At 41.1% G+C, this 17859-nt stretch overlaps 1 protein-coding gene across 10 annotated transcripts in view; it reads right to left on the reverse strand.

Annotated features, from left to right (window-relative positions):
- Positions 1-544: 544 nt before the first annotated feature.
- Positions 545-17859, reverse strand: part of LOC104596751 (RNA helicase family protein) — a 164166-nt gene continuing 146851 nt past the window's right edge. For 7 of the 10 annotated variants that reach the window (XM_088887015.1, XM_088887019.1, XM_019197687.2 and 4 more), the window contains one exon: positions 545-1097. In XM_088887015.1, the coding sequence (XP_088743141.1) occupies positions 969-1097 (129 nt within the window). In that variant the 3' untranslated portion in view covers positions 545-968. Of the gene's footprint in view, positions 1098-13787; positions 13881-17859 lie in introns of all 10 variants that reach the window. The other 3 variants (XM_088887017.1, XM_088887018.1, XM_010258030.3) reach the window with 1 other exon arrangement.

Here is a 17859-nt window from a genome sequence, read left to right on the forward strand (position 1 = left end):
GAAAAAGCCAAATTTTAGGAAACTTCAAATGAAACTTCCTGATCTTTTTGCATGACAAACAACCTTTAAATGCCATTTTAAAAGCCCGGTAGACCGAGCTGCTTACCAATCAGTCTGTCTTTAAAGACAAGACCCCAAAAGCTTGGCACGTCTTTTTTCCATTTGGGGTGCCAAAAGATCTTCCTAAGAAGACTTGCCAAACAGAATTTAACCTATTCTGAAGATTATTTTAACCAAAAATAAAAAAAGTTAATTGATCTGTGAAATTAATACATTTTCTTAATTTAATCCATATTAGTCTCTCCCAAAAGTTCACACTTCACATAAACTAGTCATTAATTTTATTAATGTATATTCAGATTTACTTGAGTTTATCTAATGTATCCAATGCACATCCCAATAAGACTTGGGGGTGCAAGTTCAGTACTCGATTTGAAGAATTTACACTTTATCAGGCTCAGGATTTTGGGATGGGTGCATTCAAATTTAACAAAACCCCAAACCCAAGTCCATTAAAGTTGCACACCTAAATAAGTGGATTGGATTGTCTATCCAATTCTCTGGCATATCCCAAACTTTTAACCTTGAACTTATGGTGGTAAAAGCATCAAGGTCAATACATAAATTATCATACAACAGAAAAAAATATGCCATTACTAATTATAAGGCCATTAGAGGCCAATTGTTTTTCCTCCTTACAAACTCTATAGATAAAATTCCTAATACGGATCTTTATTTTGTTCTTTATCTTGAGTTTGACAGACAAGGGATTGGTTGAAGTGATGAACTGATGATACAACTTTTTGTTCAAACTTGTTACTACGCCACTATAAAACCAGTTTGTGCCTGCCTACTTTGCTCTGTGAGTGCCTGTGCTAAAGGAGTAGATTTTTTTCCTTGTTGATCTGCTGGAGGTAATAGTAGATCTAGCCTTTAAGAGATGGAGGCTTGTTGATGACAATAAACCATCAAAGCTTGAAAAGAGTGGTATGCACCTTTTCCACTGTAGAATTGCAAGAAGGTTTGTCTCTTCTCTCCACATAGAGGGTTTGTCCATCTACCACAGCTCTACCAATCATCTTCCCGAAGGTTAGGTCCTGAAAATCACAAGAAGAAGGGAAGAAGGTTACACTACAATTCAAAGACTGAGCAATACTACTTATAGATAGCAAGTTAAGAGGAAGCTTCGGTGAGATAAAGGGCCATGGGGAAAGGAAATTGCTCCTTGACTAGTAATGGAAGAGAAAGATCTATATGCAAATCTCACCTTATCCCTCCCGGATAGGAGGTTATAAGAATAAAACAAATTGAACTTACCGGTCATGTGGTTGGAAGCCCCCATGCCAATAATCCAGGGAGCCAGAGGCTAGGGTGGACACATGGAAAGCAAATGAACCATTACCTGATGTAAATGCAAATGAAGTGGAGTATTGGCTACACCATCCATCTGATGAAAGGTCCTACCATAAGTTTCAAGGTGATCACGGAATAGGTTGACAAGATCTTCTTTAGGGTCTGAGTTAGAATGATGCTCCTGGGTGTTCCTAGTAGTAGTAATAGGCAGAGAATCACTGGCTACTACATTGGCTGCATTGTACTTCTTTTGTCCTTGCACCTTGTTTGACTCCTAATTCTTAATTGTCCACTTTGACTTCTCAAATAAGATCTCAACAGGTTTCTTATTTATGTCTAGAATGTCGTACACCACAAGAATGCAAAACACACAAATGTGAAACTAATTTCTTATATGCTTTTGCATCGTCATCATTTTTCCACTCAATGTCTGGTAGAGATCTAACTCCTTTCAAACCGAAGTGAGGGCTGAATAGTAAGCAACAAGCTACGGCCACCCTGCTTACAAGTAGAGGATTCAACTTACAACTAGTAGATCTTTGCATAGTGTCTTTTCTTAGAATTGGTTCTGTAATCAGTCACAGCATATTCTAGGAGAGAAGAGAAAGAAGCGAGAGAGGAGGAGAAGAAGATGAGAATAAACATAAATGAGGGAGAAAAAATGAGTAGGTTAGTGGCAGATCCCACTACCCTAATATATTAATAAGAAATATAATTACAGAGTGGTCCTTGGAAGAAAGAAAAATAACAAGAAACCCCTACACCTGAAACACTCATAAAAACACCCCTTACAACGCTCCTCCTGAAGTTGGTTGTAGATATCGTGCATACCCAACTTGGTACATCAACCACTTGTTCCTTTAATCAACAAAAGGTATACAAATTTCACCCCTTTCCACTTTTTCACAAATGAAGTGCTTGTCAATCTCAATGTGTTTGGTCCACTTGTGGAGAACAGGATTTTGAGCAATACTGATGTTAAGTTGACTGTTTTTATGTATTGTTGGTTCGGTTGATAAGTGTACATGTTAGTTTGTATTGGGTTTTAAGTTGTTAGGTACTGGGCCTTTGTTATTGGGCCTAAGTCTGTTTAGTGTTTTAAGCAGTCTGGGTTACTCAGTTCGACATTCTCAGCACTTGTTTGCCTTCACCTCTCTTCTACTACTTCTGCTACAATCTTTCAGCAAACATGGTATCAGAGCTTTGAGAGATCTTCTGGTTACAGCCGACGCCAACTCTTCTCTCTTGCTTGCTTTCTCTCTTTTTTTTCTTCTTGGTTGCTGCAGAAAAAACCCTAGGGTTGCCGTAGAACAGAACAGGGTTCGAACCTAGGGTTTCTCTTGGTTGTAGGGCACAAGGGAGGTAAGACCCAGAAGTTGATGCCCTACTAGACTGCTTCTAGTAGTTAGTAGCCATTCGGCTGCCAAGAGAGGTCTGTATAGGACAGACCTAGGTTGAGGACTGATTTCAGCAGTCCTAGTATTGGTCGTAGGGGTGAGCACTCTCTACAGTTGCAGAAGTCGAAGCCCAAGTGAAGTCTGCATAGTGCAGTGATGGAGAGCTCTCAGTTTCAGGTTGGTTACTTGCTCACAGAATTCTCCTTGGTGCTGTAACTAGTCCACTTCAGGACTGTGACCACTTCGGCTGGTCTAAAACAGTGTTATCTACAAAAAGTCTGCATCCAAGATGTCTTCAATATCCGGAGAGGTCTCCTCTAGGGATAACAGACCTGGTGGGAGGTCTTCAAATCTGGAGAACCCGAATCTGCACAGCTTGCAGATTACAAGTGTGTTGCTGGATGAATACAACTTCAGGGAGTGGTCCGTTTCTGCAATGCTTTTTATTACTTCCCGTGAACTCACGGGTTATTTAGATGGGAAGAAGGAACCCGGAGTTGGCAGTGTGGAGTATGCAGTATGGCGCAAGGAGAATGCCACAGTTATGTCCTGGCTACTTGCTTTTATGACTCCTCGAGTTGCTAGGACTGTTCAACACTTTCCCACAGCAGCTAAGATTTGGGAAAAAGTGTCAAAAACCTATGGACAAAAGAAAAACAATGCTAGAATTTACAGGTTGAACCAAGACGTTGCTGCTTTAAGGCAAGGGGATATGACAGTTGCAACATATTTTGCAACTCTGGAAGGACTGTGGGAAGATCTTGATCACCACTTGATTCTGGATTGGGAAATTACCAGGGACAAGGAGAGACATGATAAGCAGATTGAAGAGAGCAGAGCCTTTAAGTTCTTGGCTGGCCTGAACCCAGTGTATGAGGGCATAAAGTTACAAATTCTTGGAAGAGATGAAATGCCCAAGTTACATCATGTTTATTATCTGGTAAGGAATGAAGAGGTCAGGAGAAAGGAGATGCAAGTTGACACTCAAAAACAACCAGTTGAACAATCTATAGAACATTCAGCCCTGATTTCTACAAATCAAAAGGGGAACAGATATCCAAACAAAAGGCATCTTAAGTGCACTCATTGTGGAGGTGAAAGACATGTAAAAGAAAAGTGTTGGGTCCTGTATCCTCACCTGAAGCCAGCTGCATTGAGAAGGGACAGAAGGGTCAAGCGGCAAGTGGGAACCTTGTCACCAGTAACAATGGTGATAGCTCACAGAGTATAACAACAGTGGCTTCTTCTTCCATGGGGCAGGTTGCTAATTCCTATGGAGCCGGTACCTTGGGCTTCACTACTGATGAGGTAGAGGTCCTTAGCCGGGCTTTAACCCATCTAAGGAGTAACTCTTTTGCTTCCTCCTCTCTTGCCAGATCAGGTATATTCTTTGCCTTTAGTGCAACTAGTCCTATTGACTCTACGTCTTGGGTTATTGATTCCGGTGCAACTGACCACATGACACACATGTCCTCCTTATTCTCTTCATATCACTTGTTGTTTGGTCAGGATAAGATGAGAGTTGCTGACGGGTCTTTCTCCACCATCTCTGGCAAAGGAGTGGTTGACCTAAGCAAGGACCTCTCTCTTAAATCAGTTTTGCATATTCCTAGTCTTACCTCAAACCTTTTGTCTGTTTCAAAACTTACCAAAAATTTGAACTGTAGCATAACTTTTTTTCCTACTCATTGTGTCTTTCAGGATAGATTGACGAGGAGAACGATTGGGAGCGATCATGAGTATGGAGGTCTCTACTATTTTGATGCAGACATCGGTTCAGCTTTACAAGCATCTGCTGCTAGTGGTCCGGAGAGTGTGGAGTCAATAGCTAGGTTGCATATGTGGCATGCTAGGCTAGGTCATTTACCTTTTTCTTCATTGCAAGTGTTGTTTCCCGAATTGTTTAAGGGCATTTCAAGTCAGAGTTTAGTCTGTGAAGTATGTCAACTGTCAAAACAGTGTAGAATTGTTTATCCGGTTTCTAGTAATGAAATTCAAGCTCCTTTTGATTTGGTTCATTCTGATGTTTGGGGCCCTTCACCTATTGTTTCTATTGATGGCTTTCGTTACTTTATCAGTTTTATTGACCACTACTCTCGATGCACATGGATCTACTTGTTAAAAGGACGAGATGAAGTGCCACGGATAACCATGGCATTTTGCAAAATGATTGAAACACAATTTGACAAGAAGATTAAGCAATTCCGATCAGATAATGCTGCTGAATATTTTGAAAAATCCTTGAACTTGTTCATGGAAGATGCTGGCATGCTACATCAATCATCTTGTGCTAATACCCCTCAATAGAATAGGGTTGCTGAGCGCAAGAATAGACATCTATTGGAGACAGCTCGAGCCTTACTATTCTAGCACAAGGTTCCCAAGCACTACTGGTCTCAAGCAGTACTTACCGCATCATATTTGATAAATCGAATGCCATCTAAGGTGTTGGGTATGAAAACCCCTTTCTCTGTTCTGTGTCCTACCCTTCTAGACTTTCCTCTTCCTCCTAGGGTCTTTGGTTGTGTATGTTTTATACATGCAAAGGATCCAAAGAAGACCAAACTGGATCCTAAGGCTACAAAAGGAATCTTTTTGGGGTACTCTCCTACACAAAAGGGTTACAAGTGTTATGATCCTGTCACCAAGAGAAAGTATGTCACCAGAGATGTGGTCTTTTTTGAGTCTCAACCCTACTTTCAGTCTTCCCAAAATCATCTTTAGGGGGAGACTAGTGGGATGGAAGAGGATTCTTATTCTCCCTTCTATTTTGTTCCTCTATCTGCCTTGGGCCTTCCATCCTCTCCTTCTACTCCTAGTTGTGGCATCCCTGGTGAACCTAGTGAGGCTCCAAATGTGCCTGCTACCTCTCCTGATACTACAGATGTTTTTAAGGGCTCTAGTAGGCAACAGAAAGATATAAGAATCACCTATGTTAAAATAATGTTAAAATAATTTAGTTGCTGATGTTAGGGCCTGTTTGGCTAATTAAAGTGTTTTTTATTTCGTTTTTTCTTTCTGTTATGTCTGTTATTGTACTCAGGGGCACAAGGGTCTTTTCCCTTGTTATTTTTGCCGCCCTATATATATTAAAATAAAGGCTGGCGCCGCCAGTACTGTTACATTGCAAAACCCTTCTTTCTTCTCTCCTCTCTTCTCTTCTCTTCTTCTCCTCTTCTCTTCTCTTCTCTTCCTCTTATTTCTGGCTGGCCATACTGTCAAGATGGTATCAGAGCGGGAATACTGATTAAAGAGAGCAGATTGAACAACCTTACTGAGAGAACAGATCGAATAGTCTAGCAGAACCTGGGTGGAACAGAAATCTGATTCGGGACTGAAAAAATAGCTACAAGTGGTACAGTTCACCCTGTTTTTCTCTTCTTTAGCCTCCTTGGTCATGTGCCGAGTGGAAACCCTATGAGTCTGGGCGGCTGAATGCTGTCGAATCTGTGTACCCCCTGTTTTTTTTTTTTTTTGGATCATGTGTTAAGACAACTGTAGGTCAAGGATGACCTGTCTTCTCAATGGTTTGATTTGACTATAAGTAAGAAGGATCTCTCCTGCTGATTAGTGGCTGTTAGACATTTTGGAATTCTGGTAGGTTGGGACTGTTAAAACTATACAGGTCTAAAATCTGCCCAATATTACCTCTGTTTTGTCCGGAATTTGGTACTGTTTGTGCTCAACCTGGTTGTTAAACCCAAGTGTGTGGGTGTGAACTGAGTGGAGCATTGTTTTGTGGAGTAAGGAGGGGTCCTAAGTCCAGTGTTTGGGATTGATTTACTGTTTGACCATGTTGACTGAGAATTCTGCTACTTCAGAGATTTCAGGGAGCCACAATGGAGTGAGTGGAGGAATGGATATGAGCTTTCCCATGGCTGTTATTCCCTTTGATGGTCTGAATTACCTTGAGTGGTCCAGGGGAATAAAACTCTACATCACTGCTAGGGGAAAATAGGATACATCAATGGGAGAGTGAAGGAACCGAAGTATGGAAGTGCTGAGCATGATAGGTGGAACCAAGAGAACAGTATGGTGATGTCTTGGCTCTTGGTTTCAATGCTGCCACAAGTAAGGAAGACCTTTATGTGGGCTGAAACTGCTTGTGAGATATGGGAACAAGCGAAGTCCACCTATTTAGAGCAGAGACACTATGCCAAGATATATCAACTACAAGCTGAATCCTCTACTTGCAAGCAGGGGGAGAGGAGTCTCTCGATGTACTATTCTGATTTGACATCAATATGGAAAGAACTTGATCACTATCAGAATGTGAATTGGAAGTGTGATGAAGATGCAAAGGCCTATAAGTCACTTGTATCTCAGCAACGAGTGTTTGCCTTCCTCCTAGGGCTGAATCCGTCATATGAGTCCATCAGGGTGCAGATCTTGGGTAGTAAAGACTTCCCATCAGTCCAGGAGATGTATGCCTTGGTGCAGTCAGAAGAAAGCAGAAGAAGTGTGATGAATGGTGTAGAAGGGGAGTCAGTTGCCCTAGCTGTCCGGGGAAATTCAGATACAAATGTCGGAGGTGGTTTTAAAAAGGGTGACACTCAGAAAAAATCAGATGATAAGAGCAAGCTTTGGTGCACTCACTGCTAGAAGACACGACACACGAAAGATACATGTTGGGATCTCCATGGAAAACCTAAATGGGCACAGGATTTGGGTAAGAAGTCAACACCTGATCAGGGCAAGAAACCAGACCAATAGAATAAAAAAAGGTATAACTCAGCTAATATGGCATCAACAGAGACTAGTCCTTCAGTAACTCAGGAGAGACATCCCAGTTCTGACCCTAAGGAAGATATTATCAACTCCTTCCGTGAATATTTGGAATTGTATGGTAGGACTCTCCGCCAGATGGATTCTGGGCCTGCTCCTACCTCGTTTGCATCTACATCAGGTAATGCCACAGCCTTCCATGTGTCATCTCATACTACTGATTCTCCTTGGATTATTGACTCCGGAGCCTCAAATCACATGACCGGTAAGTCTAATTTGTCTCAGACATATAACCTTCTCTCTGGGAGAGATAAGGTAAGACTGGTTGATGGTTCTTTTTCTACCATAGCTGGCCGAGGCACCATACCTCTCCCACTTGGCCTTACTCTTCCTAATGTACTGTGCGTTCCGAAATTACCTATTAATTTGCTGTCTATTAGTAGTCTGACTCACTCCTTGAATTGCTCAGTCACTTTTTTTCCGTCTTCATGTGTGTTTCAGGATTTGACCTCGGGGAAGACGATTGGTAGAGGAAGCATGGTGGATAGTCTCTACGTGTTGGAGAATAATGCTGGTCTAGTGGCGACAGAGTCCACGAGTTCGTCAAGTGAGAGTCAAGCCTATATATGGCATAGTCGTTTAGGTCATCTTTCTTTTGAGTTGTTAAAAGTTATGTTCCCAAAGTTGTTTGAGTCCTTGTTAGTGAGTCAGTTACAGTGTCAAACTTGTCAGTTGAGTAAGCATTGTAGAAATTCTTTACCTTTACGAAATAAAAGATCTGAATTTCCATTTCATATTGTTTATTCTGATGTTTGGGGCCTTGTTACTCTACCTACTGCGGATGGCTATAAGTACTTTGTTACTTTGATTGATGATTATTCTAGATACACTTGGGTTTACCCTATGCGATCTCGAGATGAAGTGCCACAAATTGTGAAAGATTTTCAACGCATGGTGTTCACTTAGTTCCAAACGGAAATCCATATCTTCCAGTCGGACAATGCGAAGGAATACTTCCATAGTGATCTCACGAAGTTTTTTGCTTCGAGTGGGTCACTATAGCGAATCTCTTGTGCCAGGACACTCCAACAAAATGGTGTGGCTGAACGGAAGAACCGTCACCTTCTCGAAGTCGCTCGTGGCTTGTTGATTCATATGAATGTGCCAAAACAGTTCTGGATGGATGCAGTCTTGTGTGCGACATATATCATCAATCGCATGCCCTCTCGGCTACTAGAGTATAAGGCCCCACATCAGCTCTTGTTCCCTACCGCCCCACTGTCTACCATTCCGATGCATGTTTTTGGGTGTCGTTGTTTTGTCCATAACCTATCCCCTACTTGTGGTAAGCTTGATCCTCGGGCTATTCCTTGTGTTTTTCTTGGTTACCCTTTATCTCAAAAGGGGTATCGTTGCTATGATCCCATTGCTCGCAAGTACTATGTTTCCATTGATGTCTCATTCTTTGAGAATCAACCTTTTTTCTCGGTTTCTCCTCAGAGGGAGAGTAGGGTTGAGGAGAAACAGGTGACGACTCAAATTCAACTACCTCCTTTACCCGATCCTCCTCCATTCCAGGTTTTTCATTGTCGTCATAAGAGCCAACAGAGTTCAAGAGCCGTGGAGCCTGACATTATGCAACCAACATCATCGGATTCACCCGAGGTAGATCTGTCTCATCAGCCAGGTACACTTGCTCCCATTGATATATCTGCTCCTTTAAATGTTGATTCACCTGTCACCAATGATCTTAATATTCCTATTGCTAAGAGGAAGGGTGTTAGGTCTTGTACCACTAATCATCCTATCTCTAATTTTGTGTCCTATGAGCATGTTTCACCTTCGTACCGTGCCTTTCTCTCTTCTGTGGATAGTGTCCCCGTTCCTAAGACTGTGGCAGAAGCTTTGTCAAAACCTAAATGGATAGATGCATTGCAGGCAGAAATTGATGCCTTACACAAAAATGGCACTTGGGAGTTGGTAGACCTTCCTGAAGGGAAGGAACCAGTGGGATGCAAGTGGGTGTTCATAGTGAAACACAAGGCTGATGGAACTGTTGAAAGGTACAAGGCTAGACTGGTAGCAAGAGGCTTCACACAGGTATATGGAGTGGACTATGCAGAGACTTTTGCTCTAGTAGCCAAGATGAACTCTATCAGGATTCTTCTTTCCTTGGCAGCAAATCTTGACTGGGATCTTCACCAATTGGACATAAAAAATGCCTTCTTGAATGGTGACTTGGAAGAGGAGGTGTACGTGACCCAACCCCCAGGGTTCTGTGCCAAAGGCAGTGAACAAAAGGTGTGCAGGTTAAAAAAATCTCTACATGGGTTGAAACAATCACCTCGGGCTTGGTTTAGTAAGTTCTATTTAGCAGTTCAACAGATGGGGTTCAAACAATGCCAGTCAGATCATACTCTGTTTGTGAAAAGAGGTGAAGGTAAAATTGCAGCTCTTATTGTGTATGTGGATGACATAGTGATCACAGGAGATTGAGAGGCTGAAATCCAGAGACTGAAAAAATTCTTAGCCACTAAATTTGAGGTGAAGGATCTAGGCCCCTTACGATACTTTCTTGGAATTGAAGTTGCCCGCTCTCACAAGGGCATCTTTATTTCCCAACGGAAGTATGTACTAGATCTACTAGAAGATACAGGCAAGTTGGGGGTAAAACCATTTGATTCACCTATTGAACCTAATCACCATCTGGGAGACAGTTAGGGAGAGCTTTTGAAAGATGTAAAGATGTTCCAGAGACTCGTGGGGAGACTTTTGTATTTGTCTATGACCAGGCCTGATATTGCCTATGTAGTGGGTGTCCTTAGTCAATTCATGCACAACCCTAGGACAACTCACTTTGAGGCTGCAGAGAGGATATTAATGATATCTCAAGAAGTTTCCTGGAGCTGGTTTGTTGTTCCAGAAACACAGTCACTTAAAAGTGGAAGTATATACTGATGCAAATTGGGCAGGAACAGTCAATGACTGAAAGTCTACCAGTGGGTATTGTGCCTTTGTAGGAGGAAACCTTGTCACATGGTGAAGCAAAAAACCAAGTGTGGTGGCCAGATCCAGTGCTGAAGCAGAGTATAGAGCGATGGCTCATGGGGTTGCGGAAATCATGTGGATAAGAAACCTGTTAGGTAAACTGGGTTTCACAGTAAGCAATCCTATGTCACTCTACTGTGACAATAAAGCTGCCATCAATATTGCTACTAATCCAGTTCTGCATGACAGGACGAAACACATTGAAGTGGACAAGCATTTTATTAGAGAGAAACTTGAAAGTGGAGAAGTGTGTACACCATATGTCAGCTCAGAAGAACAACTTGCATATATCTTCACCAAAGGTCTCCATCATGTGCGGCACAAAGATTTGTGTGACAAGTTGGGCATGATTGACATCTATGCTCCAACTTGAGGGGGAGTGTTAAAATATTTTAGTTGCTGATGTTAGGGCCTGTTTGGTTAATTAAAGTGTTTTTTATTTCGTTTTTTCTTTCTGTTATGTCTGTTATTGTACTCAGGGGCACAAGGGTCTTTTCCCTTGTTATTTCTGCCACCCTATATATATTAAAATAAAGGCTGGCACCGCCAGTACTATTACATTGCAAAACCCTTCTTTCTTCTCTCCTCTCTTCTCTTCTCTTCTTCTCCTCTTCTCTTCTCTTCTCTTCCTCTTATTTCTGGTTGGCCATACTGTCAAGAACCTACAACAGAAGGAAAAAGGGCCCTCAAACTCATGACAGCAACCAGTTGGACTCGGATCAATCTGTCTCCGCAATCCAAGGTAATCCCAACACACATACTTCTGATTTGGATCTTCCTATTGCTCTTCGTAAGCCTATCCATTCTTGTAATACTCGGCACCCCATTGCTGATTTTGTTTCTTACTCACATTTATCTCCATCCTATCACTCCTTTGTGTCTGCTCTTTCTTCTGTACATGTTCCTTCTAGGTACTCAGAGGCTGTGTCTAACCCAAGGTGGAAAGAAGCTATGAATGAAGAGATGAAAGCTTTAATGAAAGCAAGGGAAGAGCACTGTCGGGTGCAAGTGGGTGTTCACTGTAAAGCATAGGGAGGACGGGTCCATTGAAAGGTACAAGGCCCGGCTTGTGGCAAAGGGGTTTACTCAAAAAGAAGGGATTGACTACAAAGAAACCTTTGCTCCAGTAGCGAAGCTCAACACAATTCGGGTTTTACAGTCATTAGCAGCAAATTTTTCATGGGAACTTCATCAGCTGGATGTGAAGAATGCCTTCCTAAATGGTGATCTTCATGAAGAGGTATTTATGGACCCTCCACCAGGCTACAACTTTGATAGAAAGGTGTGTAAACTGAGGAAAGCATTATATGGCCTAAAGCAGTCTCCTCGTGCATGGTTTGAGAGGCTTTGTGGGGCCATGAAGAAAGTGGGGTACACTCAGAGTGGTGCAGACCATACCTTGTTCATAAGGAGACAAGATAGCAAACTTACAACACTCATTGTTTATGTGGATGATATGGTGATAACTGGGAATGACTTGGAAGAGATCAAAAGACTAAAGGATTTTTTAGCCTCTGAATTTGAGATCAAAGACTTGGGCCATTTGAGATACTTTCTTGGGATTGAAGTTGCTAGATCAAGAGAGGGGATCTATATATGTCAGCGGAAGTATGTACTTGATCTCCTAGAAGAGACGGGCATGATAGGGTGTAGACCAGCAGATACCCCAATAGAACAGAACCATGATCTACAGGAATCAGTAGGGGAGGACTACTGTGATAAAGAGAGATACCAAAAATTGGTAAGGAAGCTGATATATCTATCTCTCACCCGATCAGATATTGCTTATGCTGTGCATGTTGTCAGTCAATTCATTCACTGCTTCATCTTTCTCTTCTTGTCTCTCCTAAACTGATTGGGATTTTCCCTTTTTCTGATCAATCTGAGCTCCCAGATCAGATAGTAGACATGTGAATCAGTTCTAGGGTTTTCCTAGGTATAAGAAAAAAGGAGAGGACGTAGAAGGCCCCTAATATGTCCTGCCAGGTTTCAGACTACCAGAAGTAGTCCTTTGATTACTAGAAGATCTCGTATTAGTTTAGCTGAAAGGACAGATTGGGAGCTAGCCTAAACAGTAATGGCAAGAAGATTAGGCTGTTCAAATTCTGGAAGCAACTTACAGGCGTTGTGTGATTGACCAGCAGGTATTAAGTCCCAAAGATCTCATCACATGCTAGTGAAGTTACATCTAGAGACCATAGGCCAGGAGACATTAGAACAAGTAGGGGTGTCAATTGGACTGGATTTAGTCCAATCCGATCCAGTCCAATGTGAGTCCATTATAAATGGACCAGTTCCAATCCAATCCAATGAATGTTTTGGACCAATTTGGACTGGTCCAATTCAATGTCTGGACCAAATTCATTTTGATTTAGATTGGTTTCAACCCAAACCTGGTCCATTGACACATATATTCTTATCTTATATCAATGGACCAGATACTGGCTTAATCCAACCCAATCCAATATAAATTTGTTACGAAAGGACCAGGTCCAATCCAATCTAATAAATATCTTGGACCGGATTGGTCCAATCCAATATGTCTTGTTGGTCCGTCCAATCTGACCAAATTGATTTTGGACTGGATGGGGTCCAATCCAAAACCGGTCCATTGACACCCTTATGAACAAGCATTGAAAGTCCAATTCTTCTCAGCATACAGATTACAGACGTGAAGTGTGATGAACATAACTAGAGGGAATGGTGAACTCAGCCAAGCTCTTCATTATGGGTAGAGAAAGAAATGGTTGGACATTTGACACATGGACACTTGAAAGTTGAGAAAGCACAGGGGAAAAATGGTTGAATATTCAACATAAGGACAAAAGAATATGTTGATATTGAGAGTTATGCCTGCCTAATAACTCCAAAAAGATGGTCTTTAAATATCCATTAGATATACTTTTCCATAGATAAAAAAACATATACAATAAAAACCAAAATAGGAGAAAATAATATGAGCTGGAAATCATACTAATTTCCGTAGTCGTTTTTTTTTTTTTATGATTATCAGAATATATTTCATTAAGAAACCACCATACTGATCCATAAAATTAGGCAGCAGGCCAGATTATACAATCCATATCACCATATAATTTCCATAATTATGAAACAAAAGTTTGAGCCAGGGGCCAGACTACCATGGCATCAAAGATGATGTCAAAGAATACTTTACAGATTTCATAAGCTTCACAGGCTCATTCTTATATTATGTGGTCATGGGAAAATTTGGAGTTGCTTAAAATCATTGAAATGAACACATACCTTGTCATTTTAAGAAATTTATGTTGGGGGTTTGTTCTCTTCTAACAGCAAATGAATTATTGATTCAATAACTTCATTATTAACAACTTTTGTCTGCAAAGGAAAGATATAAAGAATCATCAGTATTAAATATAGCCAAAATAAAATAAAAAAGATAAACCAAAACTCGTTAACATTTGGATATTATCATTTGAAGGCAAACTGAATGGAAGAAACTTATACCATAAGAATGCTTATGCCAGATCCATTCATAGTTATCAAGGTGACGCCGAGGCGACAAGGTGCCCTTCAAGGCTTGCCTCGCCTAATTTCTTTTTATTATTTTCTTATTTGTTAGGTTAGGGTGTAATCAACACAAACATTACTAAATGCTGTATTTTCTCTTTCTTCTTCATTTCATATAACAAAATAGGGGTTCGGCCCCCATATTTTTTGAATTTTCTTTTCTTTCTTCTTTTTCTTATGAACATGTTGGTTTTCTATATTTTAACATGAAGGTTATACTTTTCTTATGAAAATTATAGATAATTTATTGAGGAAATATGGTTATGGAACCTAGGGAACTACCCTAGGATACGTGTTTTTTACTTAAAAAAAAATCCATCCCCTAGGCAGGCACCTAGGCGACTAGGTGACAAGGTGCTCCCCTGCCACCTAGCCTCGCCTTGGTGCCTTCAAAACTATGGATCCATTCAAGTGCTAGTTTATATATGAATGGGCTGTTTTTGGTAAACTTTTGTTGACTTTTTTATACTAAACATGTAGTTTTATGAGGAAGTATTTTTCAAGATAAGCAAAGCTATGATTCAAAGTTGAAAATTTAGAAGTTCAAATAATTTTCAATTAACCATGCACAGTGAAAAGCCTCAAATGATTGTGGGTATGGTTGATTTACTTCAAGTGTTAGACTGTTATAAAATTGCTAGAGGGGCTGTTCCTAATTTAGGCATTAACATAGAAAATGACATCAAGGTGCACTTCTGGGAGGGTGAATAGACTGACAATGGTGCATAGACTGTGATGTCTTTTAATATTTAAGGTTTCTTCTCAAGTGGGTACATGGCTCTTATTCTTCAACATGGTTGATGACTTGATGCTGAGTCGTTTGGCTATCCAAATTTAGAATGGATTTGATAGGAATTCATTTAATGCATTGTGCTTCCTAAATAGAATAGGGTTTTGTCAATCTTTATGATGCAGAGTGTGAGTAAACCCTAGTAGATTCTAGGTCAAAGTAGAGAAGAAGAAAGAAGAAAGAAAAGAGAAAGAAGGAGAGAAGAAGAGTCTTTGGCCAGACTAGAAGAGAGAATGTAAAATCACACCTCTCCTAGCCGACCCACTTGAATTTATTCAAAAAACATAGAGTTACAAGAAAGACTATTTTGTCCCTCATAGAAGATGGGACACATAACTTAAACTCAGATACAATAGACCATTCTCTTTCAAGAAGATAAACTAGAATGACCAAAATACCCCTGACTCGAGCATTCTAACACTCCCCCTCAAGTTGGAGAGTAGTTATCATATAGTCCCGGCTTGTTACAAATGTAATCTATTCTTCCTCGAGACAATCCCTTTGTGAAGAGATCTGCCCACTGATTTCCTGATCTCACATGAGATGTAGTTATTACCTCACTTATAACTTTCTCTCTCACAAAGTGACAATCCACCTCAATATGTTTAGTTCTTTCATGGAAGACGGGATTGGATGAGATGTGAACAGCAGCTTGGTTATCACAGTATAGTTTCATGGGTTTGTCAATTGAGAATCCCATCTCCTATAGTAAGTTCTTCAGCCATACTATTTCACATGTGGTATGGGTCATAGCCCTGTACTCTGCTTCTGCACTACTTCTTCCCACCACTATTTGCTTCTTTCTCTTCCAAGTTACAAGATTGCCACCCAGGAAGGTACAATACCTTGTGGTTGATCTCCTGTCTTATATAGAGCCAGCCCAATCAGCATCTGTGTACCCTACTATCTCAAGAGTTCCTCCAATTTGGTATAACAAACCACGACCTGGAGCACCCTTTAGGTACCTAACAATTCTTAGAACAACTTCCCAGTGAGGAACCCGGGGATGTTGCATAAACTGACTCACCACACTCACAGCAAATGATATATCTGGTCGGGTAATGGTCAGGTAGTTCAACTTTCCCACCAACCTTTTGTATCTTCCAGGATCATCAAACTCTTCACCTGCATCCACACTCAACTTGGCATTGATTTCCATAGGAGTCTCTGCTGGTTTAGCACCTAACAACCCTGTTTCTTCAAGTAGATCAAGAACATATTGGTTGATCCCCTGTTTTGACCTCGCAACCTCTATTCCTAGGAAATACTTCAGCTTCCCCAGATCTTTCGTATTGAAGTGGTCTTGTAAGAATTTCTTCAGCCTGTCAATTTCATTGCTGTCACTTCCAATTATGACAATATCATCCACATACACGACTAGCAAGATTTTCCCATCCTTTGAGTTATAGCTGAACATAGAATGATCAACCTGACACTATTTCATCCTAAAGGCCTTCACCACTTCACTGAACCTGCCAAACTATGCACGTGGAGATTGTTTCAGTTCATAGATTGCTTTTTTGAGCCTACACACCTTACCAGCCTCCAACTGAGCAACAAACCCTGGTGGTTGCTCCATATACACCTCCTCAACAAGATCACCATGTAGGAAGGCATTTTTGATGTCAAGTTGTACGAGAGGCCAATCATACATAGCAGCTAATGAAATCAACACCCGAACTGAACTAATTTTAGTCATAGGAGAGAATGTCTCCATATAGTCCACACGATATAACTGAGAAAAGCCCTTGGCCACTAACCTTGCCTTCAATCGTTCCACACTGCCATCAAGAAGATACTTCACTATATAGACCCATTTACACCCAACAGTGTGCTTACCAGGAGGAAGAGTGGTGAGTTCCCACCTGTGATTATGCTGTAGAGTAGAGAGTTCTTCTTCCATGGCTTGCCGCCACCCTGGGGAGGTAAGGGCTTCCTGTACAGTCTTGGGAATGGGAACAGATGAGAGTAATGATATAAACTTGCAATGAGAAGCAGAAAGGTGAGCAGTGGAAACATAGTCTGAAATGGGATGAGAAGTACAAGTACGTTTACCTTTCCGCAGAGCAATAGGGAGATCAAGATCTAAGGGAGAAAGAGCAGTAGCAGGATTTGTCGATAGGTGCTGAAGTGGAGGAGGGGCCGAAGCACTTTTGCGGGTATACACTTGAGTAATTGGCGGCCTCTCAGTAGTAACAGGCATATGATGTGCATCTGCAGTAGGAATGGGAGCTACGGGAAGAGTGTCCACAACCGGTACAGGAAGGGGAACCACAGAGGGGGAAGAAGAGACCCCGACATCTGAGAAAAATGGAATTGATTCAAAGAAGGTGACATCAGAGCACACAAACGATTTATGAGATTTTGGCTTATAACACTTATACCCTTTCTGAGTCCTCGAGTAGCCAAGAAAGATACACTTCGTAGCTCGAGCATCTAGCTTGTCTACTCCAGGCCCCAAGTGTTGAACAAAACAAACATAGCTAAAGACTCTTGGGGTGAGAGGAAATGGAGACAAAGTGGGAAACAACACGGAGAAAGGGGATTGACTTCCAAGGATTGACATGGGCATCCGATTTATCAGAAAATAGGATGTAAGAATAGCATCACTCCAAAAATGCTTTGGGAAATTCATATTGATCATCAAGGACCGAGCAATTTCAAGAAGATGTGTATTTTTCCGTTCAGCTACACCGTTTTGTTGCGGGGTGCAGGCACAAGAAGTTTGATGAATTATCCCATGATGTTCTAGGTATTGCTGAAATGGTGAGGAGTTGTATTCTTTGGCATTATCGGAGCGAAGTATTTTCATATGAACATTAAATCGAATGCATATTTCAGCATGAAATTTTTGAAAAATAGAGAACAATTCACTATGGTCTTTCATAAGATAGATCCATGTCATCCTTGAAAAGTCATCAACAAAGATTACAAAATACTTATACCCGTTGTATGACACCACTTTAACTGGACCCCATACATCAGAATGAACTAAAG

The sequence above is a fragment of the Nelumbo nucifera genome, chromosome 5, assembly GCF_055504915.1.
Source record: "Nelumbo nucifera cultivar China Antique chromosome 5, China Antique-T2T, whole genome shotgun sequence".
NCBI classification, from domain to species: Eukaryota; Viridiplantae; Streptophyta; class Magnoliopsida; order Proteales; family Nelumbonaceae; genus Nelumbo; species Nelumbo nucifera.